The sequence below is a fragment of the Telmatherina bonti genome (genome assembly GCF_933228915.1).
Source record: "Telmatherina bonti genome assembly, chromosome: 9".
NCBI lineage: Eukaryota > Metazoa > Chordata > Actinopteri > Atheriniformes > Telmatherinidae > Telmatherina > Telmatherina bonti.
The window spans coordinates 8,641,956-8,658,265 of record NC_136627.1 but is presented as its reverse complement, the minus strand read 5'-3'; the positions used below and the strand labels follow the sequence as shown (position 1 = coordinate 8,658,265).

Genomic DNA, 16,310 nt, shown 5'->3' with positions numbered 1-16,310 from the left:
AGCCTCCAGTCAGAAACGAGCTCAACTGCTTCATCGCGTTTCCAGGCAACGCCTGTTTTTCATTTGTAAATAGTTTTTTTTTTTTTTTTTTTTAAATCACGTAAAGCACGTTGTGTTGCCTTTGAGAGGAACAGCAGCAGATAAATAAAATTTGATCATGCACCTGGCCATTCGTCTTCTTTTAACTGTTATAGGGTCTAATAGGGCACGGGAGAGGGTGGTTGTGTGTGTGTGTGTGTGTGTTTTATCTATTTGGTGTAAAGCACTTTCTATTGTTTTTTTTAAGCACAAAATGCTATAGAAATAAAGTTTAAATTTGATTTGATCCATCTTGCAGGAGTGACCTCAGGTGGGAAACCCTCAACATTACTGGACTGCGGAGCTGCACCGGACTTTCCCACTCTTAGATGAACTTTTGTTTACATTTCGGAAGATGGCAACATCGCGCTTGACCCATGGTGCTTTGCGGCTCACACGAACTCACAGCGAGACGTTTGACATCGTTTACGTTCAGACTGAAAACAGCTGGAAAACCTGCTGAAGCTTCAGCTTGTTTGGACTTTTCAGAGGAGGGTGAAAGCAGTCTTCAGACGGACTGAAGGAATGCGCGCGCCGGTTGCCAGGTGTGCTGCGCGCGCCCCCTCTGGTGGAGCAGCAGCGCGCTGCGCACAGGACACTTTCACTTTCTGTTTCACTGAAATGAACTGAGGAGAAGACCTGAACTCCTCAAACATTAAATTTCTCCTCATGGAAGACACGGAAAGCACGCGCACCTGTGGACAGTGGTAAGACCTCGGAGGAGGACACACACCGGTGTGTGTTACAGGTTGGACAGGAGGGAAAATGAAGGTGGACAGAAACAGGTTCAGATTTGTTTGTTGTGTCGTCACACCCTGGTAACTTGATCAATAGTATCAGAAGTGTCGAACAGGCTCATCTGAAGACTCATTTATTTATTTTAAAAAGCAAATCGTAACTTAACTGAAATGTTTTATTTGTTCAATGTTCAGAAAAAACCCCAGTTTTAATTCGGTTCAGATTAAAAAGAAAAACAAACAAAGAATCTGCTTTAAGTTTTATAACAACTTCATCTCGCTGGTGAGGAAGAGGATGGTGTCACTGCTGCTTTTGTTTTCATCAGATTTCCAGATCAGTGAAACCAGAACAGAAAATGACAAATAACAGAGTCTAACATTTAGTTTAGACTTTTAGTTTAATTTCTAGAGGTTGGAAAATAAAATATTAATATTTTTCTTTTCCCTTTGGCATTTTCTTGTATTGTTTAAAAAAAAAAAAAATCTAAGTTTCTTCATTTATAACATTGATAAATTACTTTTACTATTAGTTTCTCCTTAGAGGTTATTAGGATATTAATAAATGTTGTAACACCCCCACAAAAAAATCTAATCGATCCATATTTTATTTTTAGCAGAACATCAACAACATATCAGATTCTGGAGATGAGATATTTTATTATTAAATGGAAAATTTATTTTCATTCTGATGGAAGGAACATATCTGTAAAAAGTTGGGATGTGGGCAACAATAGGCTGGAAAAGTAAATGGCACAAAAACTTAGATAATTTAAAAACTAGTTAGGCTTATTGTAAATAAATTAGTCACATGACTCGGTATAAAAGGCGCACTTTAGGGAGGCAGAGCCTCTCAGATGTGAAGCTGATGAGACAAACTGTTTCTAAGGATTAAGAAAGGCTTTCAGAAAAAATGCTTCTCAACATAAAATTTGAAAGGGCCACGATCTTCAGCATATAATATAAAAGATTCTGAGAAATAGAAGGAATCCCTGTATGGATGGGACAAAGATCAAAAGTGGATGCTGGTGATCTTAGGGTCATCAGGCTTTTCTACTGGAAATCACTGCACGGACTCTGGAAATTTCCCAGAAATCTTTGTCTGTGAACACATCACCCTGAAATCCAAAGATGTAGGTTAAAGCTCCATCATGCAAAGAAGAAGCCATTTGTGAACATGATCCAGAAACACGACCGTCTTCTCTGGAGCGAAGCTCATTTAAAATGGTCTGAGGCAAACTAGAAACTGGTTCTGTGGTCAGATGGAAGAAAACGTGGAATTCTTGGTAGGAAGCACGGGCGACGTGTCCTGCAGAATAAAGAGGAGAGGCAGCGTCCAGCTTGTTATCAGTAGAAACACCTGCATGTTTTTATTGCCAAACTTTGGATTTGAGGCTTCCGGGTTGATGCGTTTATGGCGTAGTCGCATGCTTTTACGGCTCCAGTAATCTTTTTTTATTTTTAACATCCAGTCCCCTCTAACGCTGCTCAGGACGGAAAGTATATTTCACTTTTTAATCGTCAAGCCGACCAACTCGAGTCCCAACGCACATAATGTCTTCTAAACACACCAAATCTGCCAAGAAAGAAGACGCTAGCTTGACGCTGGAGGCTATTACCGCACTGCTCGAGCAGCACCGTGAGGCGCTGGCCACAGAATTCAGAACCTCCTTTAACCTGCTGGATTCGAAGCTGGACCAAACACGCCTCATGGTGGAGGACCACGGTCAGCGCGTTTCATCCCTGGAGCTGGCTTCAGAAGACCTTGGTCAGCGGTTAAAGGATCTTGAAGACTCTTGCTCCAGCCTTCGTGAAGCTAATGCTAAGCTAACCGCTAAAGTCACCGACCTGGAGAGTCGGAGCAGACGCCAGAACATCCGAATACTGGGCCTACCGGAATCGACGGAAAGCGGAGCTCCCACCAAATTCTTCTCGGTTCTGCTGTGTGAGGTGTTCGGAAAAGAGACACTGCCTTCCCCGCCAGAGATAGACCGGGCTCACCGCTCCTTGGCGCCCAAACCTGCTTCCGGACAGCGCCCGCGGCCAGTCATTCTTCGCCTACACCGTTACCAGACCAAAGAGCTTCTCATCAGAGAGGCTCGCCGCCGAGGGAAACTCGAATTTCGTGGGAAGCCCATCCTTATCCTGGAGGATTACAGCCCTGAAGTTGTCAACCAGCGGGCGGAGTACCGGAACGTCATGACCGAACTTTATAACCGCGGTCTGAAGCCTGCCCTGCTTTACCCAGCCAGGCTCCGTCTCACCCTGCCCGGCGGCGCCAGAAAATGGATCGGCTCTGTGGATGAAGCGAACCGGTATATCAGCAGTCTTCCACCGATCGCCTGATCAGTTATGATTGACTCCGTTTTTATTACCCAGCAAGCAGATTTAATGCATAATCTGTTAACAGCCTACCTGTCATGGGGAATTGAGTTTGGACTGTAAGTAAATTGTTTTATTTCCGGTGACTGACCGGGCATTAAAGAGTTCTTGCTGCATTGTTAACTGAGCAGATGTGCCTTCACACCACTTGAGCAGTCTTGCTTTGTTACTGTTACACTTGGGGTGCTCAGACCCACTTTTACAGCTACTCTGGAGCTAGAATAAGCTGTTTGGAAGTATAGTGATTGTAGAATGTTGGTTTTGGAGAGCTTGCTGCTTTGTTTTTAGCAGCTATCTTTATATTGGGGTAGTTAGGGTCCCTTTCTCGGTCAGTTATGCTGCATTCTTTTTGTATTTTCCCCATTAATCACTTCAGCCTGGTGCTTGGCTGCCGTAAGCATTTCCCGCTGCTGTCACTCATCCTGCTCTACATACATAACAGCTCCAGTCCTAAGCCTCCATGGACAGTTCTACTAACTTCCTGAGCTGGAATGTTAAAGGTCTTAACCATCCAATTAAGAGGAAAAGGGTCCTCTCACACCTTAAACAACTTCGAACAGAGATAGCTTTCCTGCAAGAAACTCATCTTCGCTGTTCAGATAGTGAGCGTCTACTAGCCGGTTGGAGGGGACAGCGCTACCACTCTTCTTTTCAGGCCAAGGCCAGGGGAGTCTCGATTCTTATCAGTCCCCATATCTCTTTTGAGCCTCATTTTGTGACCCCTGATAAATATGGCAGATATGTTATCGTTGCCGGGAGATTATTCAATACGCTGGTTGTGTTGGTGAACATATACGCCCCCAATTCGGACGACACAGACTTTTTCAAACGGTTGTTTTCTTTATTGCCTGACCTTAACGTTTATAGCCCCATACTTGGTGGGGATTTTAACTGTTGCCTTAACCCGGTCTTGGACCGTTCCTCCAAGAACACCAGCCTATTAAGCAGGTCAGCTTCTCTCATTCAAGCCTTCCTATCAGATTATGGTGTCTGCGATGTGTGGCGCACTCTACATCCAACTGACAGGGATTATTCATTCTTGTCGCACGTACATCACACTTACTCCAGGATTGACTATTTTTTGATAGATAACCAATTTATACCACTTGCCCAGTCCTGTGCCTACCAGAGTATCACGATCTCCGATCACGCCCCCATTACGCTATGCTTATCCCTCCCTGGCATTCCACAGAGTAGCAGACAGTGGAGATTTAATTCAACCCTACTGTCTGATGAAAATTTCATAGAATTCGTGGAAAGAGAAATATCATTCTTCTTTACCACAAACACTTCCCCTGAGATGTCCAATCTGGTTGTCTGGGATGCCCTTAAAGCCTACTTGCGGGGTCAGGTCATTTCATACACTTCGCAGCTGAGACGAAAGTCTGTTCAAGAACGCTTAGACATAGCTAATCAAATTAGGAATATTGACAAACAATATGCTCAAACTCAGAACCCAGATCTTTATACTAAGTGGATAGAACTTCAAACCAAATTTGACCTACTCTCAACTCACTCCGCTGAACGTATGCTCTTGAAAAACAAAACTCGGTTCTATGTTCATGGAGATAAACCTGATAAGCTACTAGCTCATCAGCTCCGAGGCTCTAGAGCGAAGCTGGGCATCCCTGAGATTCGGTTACCTGATGGTCGCACAACCTTCGATCACTCACAAATTAATGACGCGTTCAGAGACTATTACTCCCAACTTTACACCTCAGAGTTCCAAACTGGCCAAGATACAATTAGTGAGTTTTTAAACAATTTGGATGTCCCTACACTAGCCCCAGATCTTAGGAAAACACTTGATGATCCCATTTCTACCACAGAAATCACTCTTGCCATATCCTCAATGCAATCAGGAAAATGCCCGGGCCCCGACGGGTTCCCGATAGAATTTTTTTAAAAGTTTTCCCCGCTGCTCTCTCCACACTTATCTCTGGTCCTCTCTGACTCTTTCAGATCAGGATCCCTTCCCAAATCTTTCTTCGAGGCATGTATTACCCTCATCGCTAAGAAAGGGAAAGACCCTCTAGACCGTGCTTCATACAGACCTATTTCCCTCCTAAACTCAGATGCTAAAATCCTAGCAAAGGTCCTAGCTCTTAGGTTGGAGAAGGCTCTCCCTACAATAATCTCACTGGACCAAACAGGTTTCATAAAGAATAGGCACTCGTACTTTAACACTCGTCGGCTGTTTGACATCATTTACACCTCCCCTGAGTCTGTCCCTGAATGCGTTGTTTCCCTTGACGCTGAAAAGGCCTTTGACCGTGTTGAGTTTAGCTTTCTCTTTGCTGTTCTTGACAAATTTGGCTTCGGTCCCAACTTCTCCTCATGGATTAAACTAATGTACTCGCACCCTATTGCATCAATTCGGACCAATCGCCAGCAATCGAAACCTTTCAGTCTACATAGAGGAACCCGTCAGGGATGCCCTTTAAGCCCTATGCTCTTTGACCTAACCATTGAACCACTTGCTGCAGCCCTCAGAAGCTGTACAGACATTCCGGGTATCTGGAGAAACGGTACAGAACACAAAGTCTCCCTCTATGCGGACGACCTTCTCCTCTTCATTTCGAACCCTCACACCTCACTGCCTGCCGCACTGTCATTGCTCAGTCAGTTTGGAAAGCTGTCAGGTTATAAACTAAACCTGGACAAAAGTGAACTTTTCCCCATCAACAACAAAGCTCGCTCAGAGGATTACACAAATCTACCTTTCAGAGTTGTAGAGAATAAATTTACGTACCTGGGGATATCAGTCACAAGAAAACACAGAGACCTATTCAAAGAAAATTATTCTCCTTTATTAAATCAGTGTAAACAAACACTGGCACAGTGGTCACCTTTATCTTTGTCTTTTGTAGGGCGTATTAACTCCATTAAGATGAACATCTTGCCCAAATTTTTATATCTCTTCCAGGTCCTACCTACGTTTATTCCCATTTCTTTTTTTAATCAGCTTGACTCAACTCTCTCATCTTTCATTTGGCAGGGTAAGCGTCCCCGTGTCGGCAAAACCCACTTGCAAAAAACTCAGGCTAGTGGTGGTTTTGCCCTCCCAAATTTCTGTCTCTACTACTGGGCCACAAATTTACGCTGCTTGGCATCTTGGTCTTTTTACGCCAACCGTTCAAACCGTCCTGACTGGGTAGAGATGGAACTACACCAGGACAGATCAACCTCTACTTTTGCCATTCTTTGCTCCCCACTTCCTCTCCCCATCACGTCTATCGTCAACCCAGTGGTTAAACATTCTTTAAGGATATGGGCACAGTTCAGGGCACACTTTAGTCTACATGATTTCTCCCTTTTAAGCCCAGTGGCTTCCAACCACCTCTTCAAGCCCTCCCTCACTGACTCTGGTTTTTTGGAATGGCACAAGGGCATCACTACTTTCAAAGATCTGTTTATAGACAAGACACTGGCCTCATTTGACCAGTTAAGTAACGTTTTTGGACTTCCTAAATCTGATTTTTTTTAGATACTTACAAGTTAGGCACTATTTGCACTCTTTTAAGCCTGGCCTTGTCACTCTTCCGGACCCAACCATCATTGAAACAGTTCTCTCTCTAAACCTGTCCCAGAAAAGGCCGATATCAGTCCTCTACAACCTCCTCTCAAATCTAAAACCACCTCCAGAGACCCAGATCAGAGCTGCATGGGAGGAGGACCTAGGCATGTCCCTGTCACATAAAACTTGGAATTTAATATTTAAACGGATCAATTCATCCTCTCTCTGCACCCGCCACTGCTTAATTCAGTTTAAGGTAGTCCACAGGGCTCACCTCACTAAATCCAAGCTCTCACGCATTTACCCAAGCATCAGTCCATTCTGTGATAAGTGCAAAACTTCTGAGGCCACACTCATTCATATGTTCTGGTCCTGCCCCAGACTCGGCAAGTTCTGGTCAGAGGTTTTCTCTACTTTATCTCTGTTAATAAAAGTTAGACTACCGCCGAACCCCCTAACGGCTCTGTTCGGCATCACCGGGGAGGTGATGCCTTTATCCTCAATAAATCATCACACACTGTCTTTCGCTTCTCTTGTGGCTAGACGCTGTGTTCTACTCAAATGGCGTGACACTGTCCCTCCAACACATAAGCAATGGCTAGTGGATCTGATGTCCTGTTTGAAGCTTGAAAAGATTAGATGCTCACTACAGCACAAGAGCAGGAAGTTTCAGGAGACGTGGGGACCCTTTTTAAATACTTTCCATAAGACATGGGAGCAGGACTTCTAGTGCAGCTTTAGGCTTATAACATGAAGCATTATTTCACAAGTCATTCATTCACTGGCTCATGCCTCCAAACTGACTCTGACCAAGTAGGGAAACAGGGTTCCGGGTGTTCATTTTCCTCTTTTTTTTTTTAAAATTTATTTTATTTTATTATTTTATTTATTTATTTTTTTTGTGTGCTATTGTTTTGTTAGGTCTCTCTCAATCCTTACCCCTTCATTGCACTGTACCTATGGCTCCTGCATCTGCCTACCTCCTGTGGGCTGGTGTAAATGTTCTGGAGTTTCTCTCTTTTCTTTTTTCTTTGTGTATGTTTGTTAAGAAAGAAAATCTTAATAAAAAAGATCTTGAATAAAAAAAAACTTTGGATTTGAAGTTGTTTTTGTTTCTAAATTATTAGTCAAAAAAATCCATGTTTGTTTTTATGATACAGCTAAAGATCAGTGACTGAACTTATTTGAATAATTAAATTATTTCTGTTAAAGGTGGAGTATGTAAGATTTTCAATATTTAAAAAAAAAATTAACTAAAAAAATAACTACAATCATAATAGTTTTTTTTTAAAACACGTAGGTTCCAGTCTGTCCATATTTGATGTGTTATTAAATTACAAGTTTAATTAATGACAAAGACCCTTCTTAAATGTTTGCCTACCAGTAAAAAAAGAGTGCTTTTTGTCATTTGTCATTAATTAAACTTGTAATTTAATTACGCATCAAATATGGACAGACTGGAACCTACATGTTCAAAAAACTTTCTAATTATGATTGTAGTTATTTTATTAGTAAATTTATTTAGAAAATATTGAAAATCTTACATACTCCACCTTTAACCTCCGTATGGCTCTGCATGAAACAAACAAACAATAAACCTCACATTTATTAATGTCTTAAAGTCTACAGCTGAGATATTGCAGCACCTTTAATGAAAGCAAAGTGGTTTCTCCTCACGCTTCCACGTCTGTGTGTTGAAGCCACAGGGAGGTCGCGGAGGCCAACTTTGCTCTGCACGAGTCTCACTGCAGCCGCTTCTTATGCCTCTGTCCCGACTGCAACGACACCGTTCCCAGAGATCAGCTGATCCAACACAGGGAGGAGCAACACACACAGGTGCATACACACACACATACAGTCACAATAGGATGATGTTTATCTTGTACGATCACTAAGTTGCTGTGTGTTGTATGTTTTGTAACGACTTGCGTGTTTAAAGGTGAGATGCTCCAAGTGCAACAAGAAGATGGAACGATGTCAACTCCTGGATCATGAGGTGAGTCTGGTTTACCTGAACATGAGCAGCAGCTCTGCAGGAAGGACGGCCTGTGTGTTACCTGTGTGTTTCTCCTTGACCTCGCAGTCTGACCAGTGTGTGGAGCGTCTGCAGAAGTGCGACTTCTGCGAGCTGGAGGTTCCGTGGAAGGATCTGGATGAGCACCGCGTGGTCTGTGGGAGTCGTACTGAGCTCTGCAGGGACTGCGGCCGCTACGTCCGACTGAGAGACCAGGCGGAGCACATCCGGACCTGCTCCACGCCCGACCAGAATGCCGGTCCTCCTCCAGCTGACCGCAACCCTTCAACCACTGCAGGTATGAAGAGGGCAGATTCAGCAGGAAACAATCTCAGGATGTATAACGCTTACTGTCTGTCTGTCTGCAGCAAACATAACTGTGACGTGCAGCAGATGTTCTGGTTCATTTCCAGCTGAGGATATAGACAAACATGAGGTATTTATGGTTAATATTATATTTTATCAAGTACAAATGTTCATTTAGTAGCAGATGCAGATTGAATTTCAAATTAAATAGTGTTGTTCTGTACTGTGAGTGTTATTATTATTTTACAATTTCAATTATTTTATAGCTTCATGTCAACATAGAGGACAGACAGCAGGACATTATGTAATGATTAAAAAATGTAAAAAAACAAAAAAATGTAAGGGTGCAGTATGAGCTTAGGTTTTAGTGAAAAATTTGCACTATTTTGTGAAAAATGTTCAAATAAAAATATTTTAGAAAAATTAATAAAAAAAATTTAAGTAAAAAATTAGGATTTATTCTGAATGTGATAATTAATAAATTACTTTAAAATAATTTAATTCTAAATAGTAAAGTAAACTACTTTGCTATTTAGAAAATTAATTAAAAATGAAAAATAAGAAAAAAATAATTATTTTTATTACATTAATTGTTATTAGATCTCAGTGAATTCATTTCAACTCCAGAGAAGAAAAAGAGAAAGCAAAATATTAAAGTGGTGCTATGATGGTATTTCTGGTTTTCTGAGCTTTCTACAGTGTTACAGTGTTGAATCCTCATCAGACATGTGAACGACACTGTTTTTTATTACCTAAACACATGTTTGAGTTTGAGTTTGAGTTCCAGCGCGCTCTCCATTCGGTTTCCATGGCGACGAAAAACGCGTCATTTTAGAGAGTTTTTTCTACTTGGAAATCCTTGTGACGTCCCGGGGGATAAGGTTCGGTGATTGGTTACCTTCTACTGGTTAACAAGGGCATGTACAAATACATCAGGCGGGTGGAAAACGTGGGATAAAGTTATTTCCAACGATGGCTGGTGAGTTTACCAAAGAGAGACATCCTGCTGCATTCGTTGCTGTGGGTTGCTGTTTTCCACTTAGTTTTCAGGCTCTGATTCAGGTTCCAACATGTAGGGCTGTATGCTATGTGTTGACATTGTATTTTGTTTTTTTTTATTGAGTTCATATCAGCCTAATCCTTCTGTTTATGAGATGTTACAATGACGGTGAAAGCAGCTGCAGTGCGCGCTCCTGATGTAGTGCAGTGGTGGGAGGCGGGGCTTAATGCGGAAGAGTCTCAATCCACTCGTTTTGCCCACAGGCTGATCTGACAGCCTACAGAGAGGGTCGGTCTGAAGTAAATAAAGCCATTTGTGACAATAACTCGATCAATCCCAGTTCTTCTGGTCTCAGAAATAAAAATAAATTAGTCTGAAATGCACATAATAGTTCCACTTTACACTGCTAAACCTGGAACGACGGCTAACTCAACATCCTGTCTTGTTGAAGTGTCTCCTTCCAGTTGGAGTCAGACCCGTCTTATCTCCTGCTGTCTCTTTCTCTCTTTACTGTCACTTTAAGTTTGCATGAAGGGAAAAGATCTGATGTGAAGCAGGATCTGGAATAACTGGTCCAGGCTTTCATCTTTATTACTGTAACTTATTACTGTATCTATCCAACAACTGCAGCTAATTCAGAACTCAGTGGACAGTCAGTGGACAGGTAGAGGACAGGTAGTGGACAGGTAGTGGACAGGTAGAGGACAGGTAGTAGACAGGTAGAGGACAGGTAGAGGACAGGTAGTGGACAGTCAGTGGACAGGTGGTGGACAGGTAGTGGACAGTCAGAGGACAGGTAGTGGACAGTCAGTGGACAGGTAGAGGACAGGTAGTGGACAGTCAGAGGACAGGTAGAGGACAGGTAGTGGACAGTCAGAGGACAGATAGAGGACAGGTAGTGGACAGTCAGTGGACAGGTAGAGGACAGGTAGTGGACAGATAGTGGACAGTCAGAGGACAGGTAGAGGACAGGTAGTGAACAGTCAGAGGACAGGTAGTGGACAGGTAGAGGACAGGTAGTGGACAGGTAGAGGACAGGTAGTGGACAGTCAGAGGACAGGTAGAGGACAGGTAGTGGACAGTCAGAGAACAGGTAGAGGACAGGTAGTGGACAGTCAGAGGACAGGTAGAGGACAGGTAGTGGACAGGTAGAGGACAGGTAGTGGACAGTCAGAGGACAGGTAGAGGACAGGTAGTGGACAGTCAGAGGACAGATAGAGGACAGGTAGTGGACAGATAGTGGACAGTCAGAGGACAGGTAGTGAACAGTCAGAGGACAGGTAGTGGACAGTCAGTGGACAGGTAGAGGACAGGTAGTGGACAGGTAGAGGACAGGTTGTGGACAGTCAGAGGACAGGTAGAGGACAGGTAGTGGACAGTCAGAGAACAGGTAGAGGACAGGTAGTGGACAGTCATAGGACAGGTAGAGGACAGGTAGTGGACAGTCAGAGGACAGATAGAGGACAGGTAGTGGACAGTCAGAGGACAGGTAGTGGACAGTCAGTGGACAGGTAGAGGACAGGTAGTGGACAGGTAGTGGACAGTCAGAGGACAGGTAGAGGACAGGTAGTGAACAGTCAGAGGACAGGTAGTGGACAGTCAGTGGACAGGTAGAGGACAGGTAGTGGACAGTCAGTGGACTGGTAGAGGACAGGTAGTGGACAGATAGTGGACAGTCAGTGGACAGGTAGAGGACAGGTAGTGGACAGTCAGAGGACAGGTAGTGGACAGTCAGTGGACAGGTAGAGGACAGGTAGTGGACAGGTAGAGGACAGGTAGTGGACAGTCAGAGGACAGGTAGAGGACAGGTAGTGGACAGTCAGAGAACAGGTAGAGGACAGGTAGTGGACAGTCAGAGGACAGGTAGAGGACAGGTAGTGGACAGTCAGAGGACAGGTAGTGGACAGTCAGTGGACAGGTAGAGGACAGGTAGTGGACAGGTAGAGGACAGGTAGTGGACAGTCAGTGGACAGGTAGAGGACAGGTAGTGGACAGGTAGAGGACAGTCAGAGGACAGGTAAAGGACAGGTAGTGGACAGTCAGAGGACAGGTAGAGGACAGGTAGTGGACAGATAGTGGACAGGTAGTGGACAGGTAGAGGACAGGTAGTGGACAGGTAGAGGACAGGTAGTGGACAGTCAGAGGACAGGTAGAGGACAGGTAGTGGACAGTCAGAGGACAGGTAGAGGACAGGTAGTGGACAGTCAGAGGACAGGTAGTGGACAGTCAGTGGACAGGTAGAGGACAGGTAGAGGACAGGTAGTGGACATGTAGAGGACAGTCAGTGGACAGGTAGAGGACAGGTAGTGGACAGGTAGAGGACAGGTAGTGGACAGTCAGTGGACAGGTAGAGGACAGGTAGTGGACAGGTAGAGGACAGTCAGAGGACAGGTAAAGGACAGGTAGTGGACAGTCAGAGGACAGGTAGTAGACAGTCAGTGGACAGGTAGAGGACAGGTAGAGGACAGGTAGTGGACATGTAGAGGACAGTCAGTGGACAGGTAGAGGACAGGTAGAGGACAGGTAGTGGACAGGTAGAGGACAGGTAGTGGACAGTCAGTGGGCAGGTAGTGGACAGGTAGTGGACAGTCAGTGGACAGGTGGTGGACAGGTAGTGGACAGTCAGAGGACAGGTAGTGGACAGTCAGTGGACAGGTAGAGGACAGGTAGTGGACAGTCAGAGGACAGGTAGAGGACAGGTAGTGAACAGTCAGAGGACAGGTAGAGGACAGGTAGTGGACAGTCAGAGGACAGATAGAGGACAGGTAGTGGACAGTCAGAGGACAGGTAGTGGACAGTCAGTGGACAGGTAGAGGACAGGTAGTGGACAGTCAGAGGACAGGTAGTGGACAGTCAGAGGACAGGTAGAGGACAGGTAGTGGACAGTCAGAGGACAGATAGAGGACAGGTAGTGGACAGTCAGTGGACAGGTAGAGGACAGGTAGTGGACAGATAGTGGACAGGTAGAGGACAGGTAGTGGACAGTCAGAGGACAGATAGAGGACAGGTAGTGGACAGGTAGAGGACAGGTAGTGGACAGTCAGAGGACAGGTAGAGGACAGGTAGTGGACAGGTAGAGGACAGGTAGTGGACAGTCAGAGGACAGGTAGAGGACAGGTAGTGGACAGTCAGAGGACAGATAGAGGACAGGTAGTGGACAGTCAGTGGACAGGTAGAGGACAGGTAGTGGACAGATAGTGGACAGTCAGAGGACAGGTAGAGGACAGGTAGTGAACAGTCAGAGGACAGGTAGTGGACAGTCAGTGGACAGGTAGAGGACAGGTAGTGGACAGGTAGAGGACAGGTTGTGGACAGTCAGAGGACAGGTAGAGGACAGGTAGTGGACAGGTAGAGGACAGGTAGTGGACAGTCAGAGGACAGACAGAGGACAGGTAGTGGACAGTCAGAGGACAGGTAGAGGACAGGTAGTGGACAGTCAGAGGACAGGTAGAGGACAGGTAGTGGACAGTCAGTGGACAGACAGAGGACAGGTAGTGGACAGTCAGAGGACAGGTAGTGGACAGTCAGAGGACAGGTAGAGGACAGGTAGTGGACAGTCAGAGGACAGGTAGAGGACAGGTAGTGGACAGACAGAGGACAGGTAGAGGACAGGTAGTGGACAGTCAGAGGACAGGTAGAGGACAGGTAGTGGACAGACAGAGGACAGGTAGAGGACAGGTAGTGGACAGTCAGAGAACAGGTAGAGGACAGGTAGTGGACAGTCAGAGGACAGGTAGAGGACAGGTAGTGGACAGTCAGAGGACAGGTAGAGGACAGGTAGTGGACAGGTAGTGGACAGTCAGAGAACAGGTAGAGGACAGGTAGTGGACAGTCAGAGGACAGGTAGAGGACAGGTAGTGGACAGTCAGTGGACAGGTAGAGGACAGGTAGTGGACAGTCAGAGGACAGGTAGAGGACAGGTAGTGGACAGTCAGTGGACAGGTAGAGGACAGGTAGTGGACAGTCAGAGGACAGGTAGAGGACAGGTAGTGGACAGTCAGAGGACAGGTAGAGGACAGGTAGTGGACAGTCAGTGGACAGGTAGAGGACAGTCAGAGGACAGGTAGAGGACAGGTAGTGGACAGTCAGAGGACAGGTAGAGGACAGGTAGTGGACAGTCAGTGGACAGACAGAGGACAGCCTGACCTAATGTAATAATGATAACAAAACGACTGGCATGAAGTGGTGTTAACGCCGACATGGGAAGTATGAAGCATGTTTCACTGTGAATGCAGCAGAGTTCTACATGGACTTGAACCTTTGGGGGAAAAAGTTTCCTAAATCAGGAAATTTTAAAAAGTTTTCTCAAAGAAAATCAGTAAAAAAACATTTTTATTTTAATGATTACTAAGCAGCCATTGCAGAGGTAAAGGCACATTTTAGTTAATTCCTTTTCAGTTTCCAGTCACTTATGGTTTGCTGTAATGTGTATCTGTACCTACCAACAAACAAACAAACAAAACATAGTTTTGTTTCTGGAATTCCGCTGTTTTCTTGTTTGGTGGGACCGAGTCGGTCTGGAAATCTGTCCATTAGTGATGCGTTCATGTATCCCAGAAACAGCTCAGAGTGGAACCATCAGGCCTCCACATCTGGACGTTATGATGCCTTCACTGGAACTTTTTCACCTTCCTGTAAAATCTCATCATCTCTAAAGTTTATGAGCTGATAATCAGGACTTTATTTAATGTTTCACATCCGGACCGGGAAATCTGACTTTTCCCTGGTGTTTGATTTGTTTCCATGTTTCCATTTGTCATTGAATGCGGCATTGGCGCTGCAGACTGTGTTTACTGTAAACGTGGGCTTTCTGTGTGTCACCAGACGGAGTGTTTTCTAGCAAACATCTGGGATGATGAAGAAGCTGAGCCAGAGGAGGAGGAGGAGGAGGAGGAGGAGGAGGAGGAGGAGGATACCTCGGGGCAGGGGGCCACTGCTAGATTAAGCGGTGCCTTTAAGGGCCCGTCCTTCACACACCCACAGGGTGATGCAGGAGATCCGGATGAGATCAGCACCTGTCCACACTGTCACCTGGCTCTGCCTGTTGTCACACTCCGCTGGCACGAGGTAACGGCCTTAAATCACACGCCAAACACACACTGGTGTTGCCGTGGTAACAGCCTTTTCTTCCTGTGTGTTTTAGATGAAATGCCGAACCCACATTTTCCTGAAACTCTGAGGGAGTTAGAGAGAGACGTCCTTCTCCAGATCTGCTGCCTCGGGGAACTTCCAGGCTACGGAGACATTTGCTTCTTTCCTCTCTCAACGAAGGTCTCTGTCTGTTGGGTTTATCTTTGAACTTTTAGTGGTTTCAGGACTTGATGAATTATATGTTCTACTTTTTAATCAATGTTATGCTGCTGATGAATCTAATGTTAAAAACAAGAACAGAGATTAAACTCTAACACGATGTTTATTCATATTAACCAGTCAGAAGAATCGTAGGTAACGGTTGAATGGGTTTCTGACTTCTGATGTTTCCAAGTTGCTCTCAAATGACAGGAAGTTCTCATGTCAGATGTAAAAAACGACAAGTTTTTGAGTTAATATTAAGGAGAAAGAAGAAATGCATGCCGAGCTAAGCATGACAGAGGATGTCAACTCTGATGGAAATGATCTGATTGAAGGAAAAGTGATCAGTAACTAAAGATGCCTCCTCCACACGTGTCTGGTCATGTGACTTCAGCCTGGCGCTGTTTCAGCTGCATCTTTCTGCTCCTAGTGAATACTTGGAGTTTGTAATTACTGACTTTTTCATGTCATGTTGCAACAATAAAACCTGGACTATGTGACTTACAACCTGTTCAGTCTGTGGTATAAATGGAGCCATGCATGTGTTGAGAGAGAAGGATTTCTGACCAAGTTATGCTTTAATATTTCTGATATATGAAAATGATTAAAGTTTCCCTGTAATTAGGCTTATTGACAAAATGTACCAAATAGCAGCTTTTTGCATCAAACAGATCAAACAAGAACCTGGGGTAGGTAATCTTGCTCAGAGACTTTTATTTTACTCTGGGTCAACTGGTTCCTCATCCTGATAGTAGTCTATACATTATGTAATCATGAACAATAAGAAATGTAGTTAGACCCCTCAGTTTACTGTAAATCTGTAAAAACTCTGATCAATCCAAACATTCCGACTGAATTGAAATTGTTCATTTCTTATATTTCATAAGCTTCTTCTCCTGGCTCCCCTCCTCCCTCTCCTGCAGCGCATACCTGATAGCCACACCCTGCATATAAACAGCATGTTAGGATGAAAATACAAAGTAGTGA

At 44.6% G+C, this 16,310-nt stretch overlaps 1 protein-coding gene across 1 annotated transcript; it reads left to right on the top strand.

The window, feature by feature from the left end:
- Nucleotides 1–688: 688 nt before the first annotated feature.
- xaf1 (XIAP associated factor 1) lies at nt 689–14,939 on the top strand (the record flags this gene model as incomplete). Its single annotated transcript, XM_079246656.1, has 6 exons — nt 689–785; nt 8,412–8,547; nt 8,651–8,707; nt 8,795–9,023; nt 9,094–9,161; nt 14,856–14,939. Coding segments are annotated over exons 1-6 (612 nt in total), but the record flags the coding sequence as incomplete, so codon positions are not given.
- Between the last annotated feature and the right edge of the window lie 1,371 nt (nt 14,940–16,310).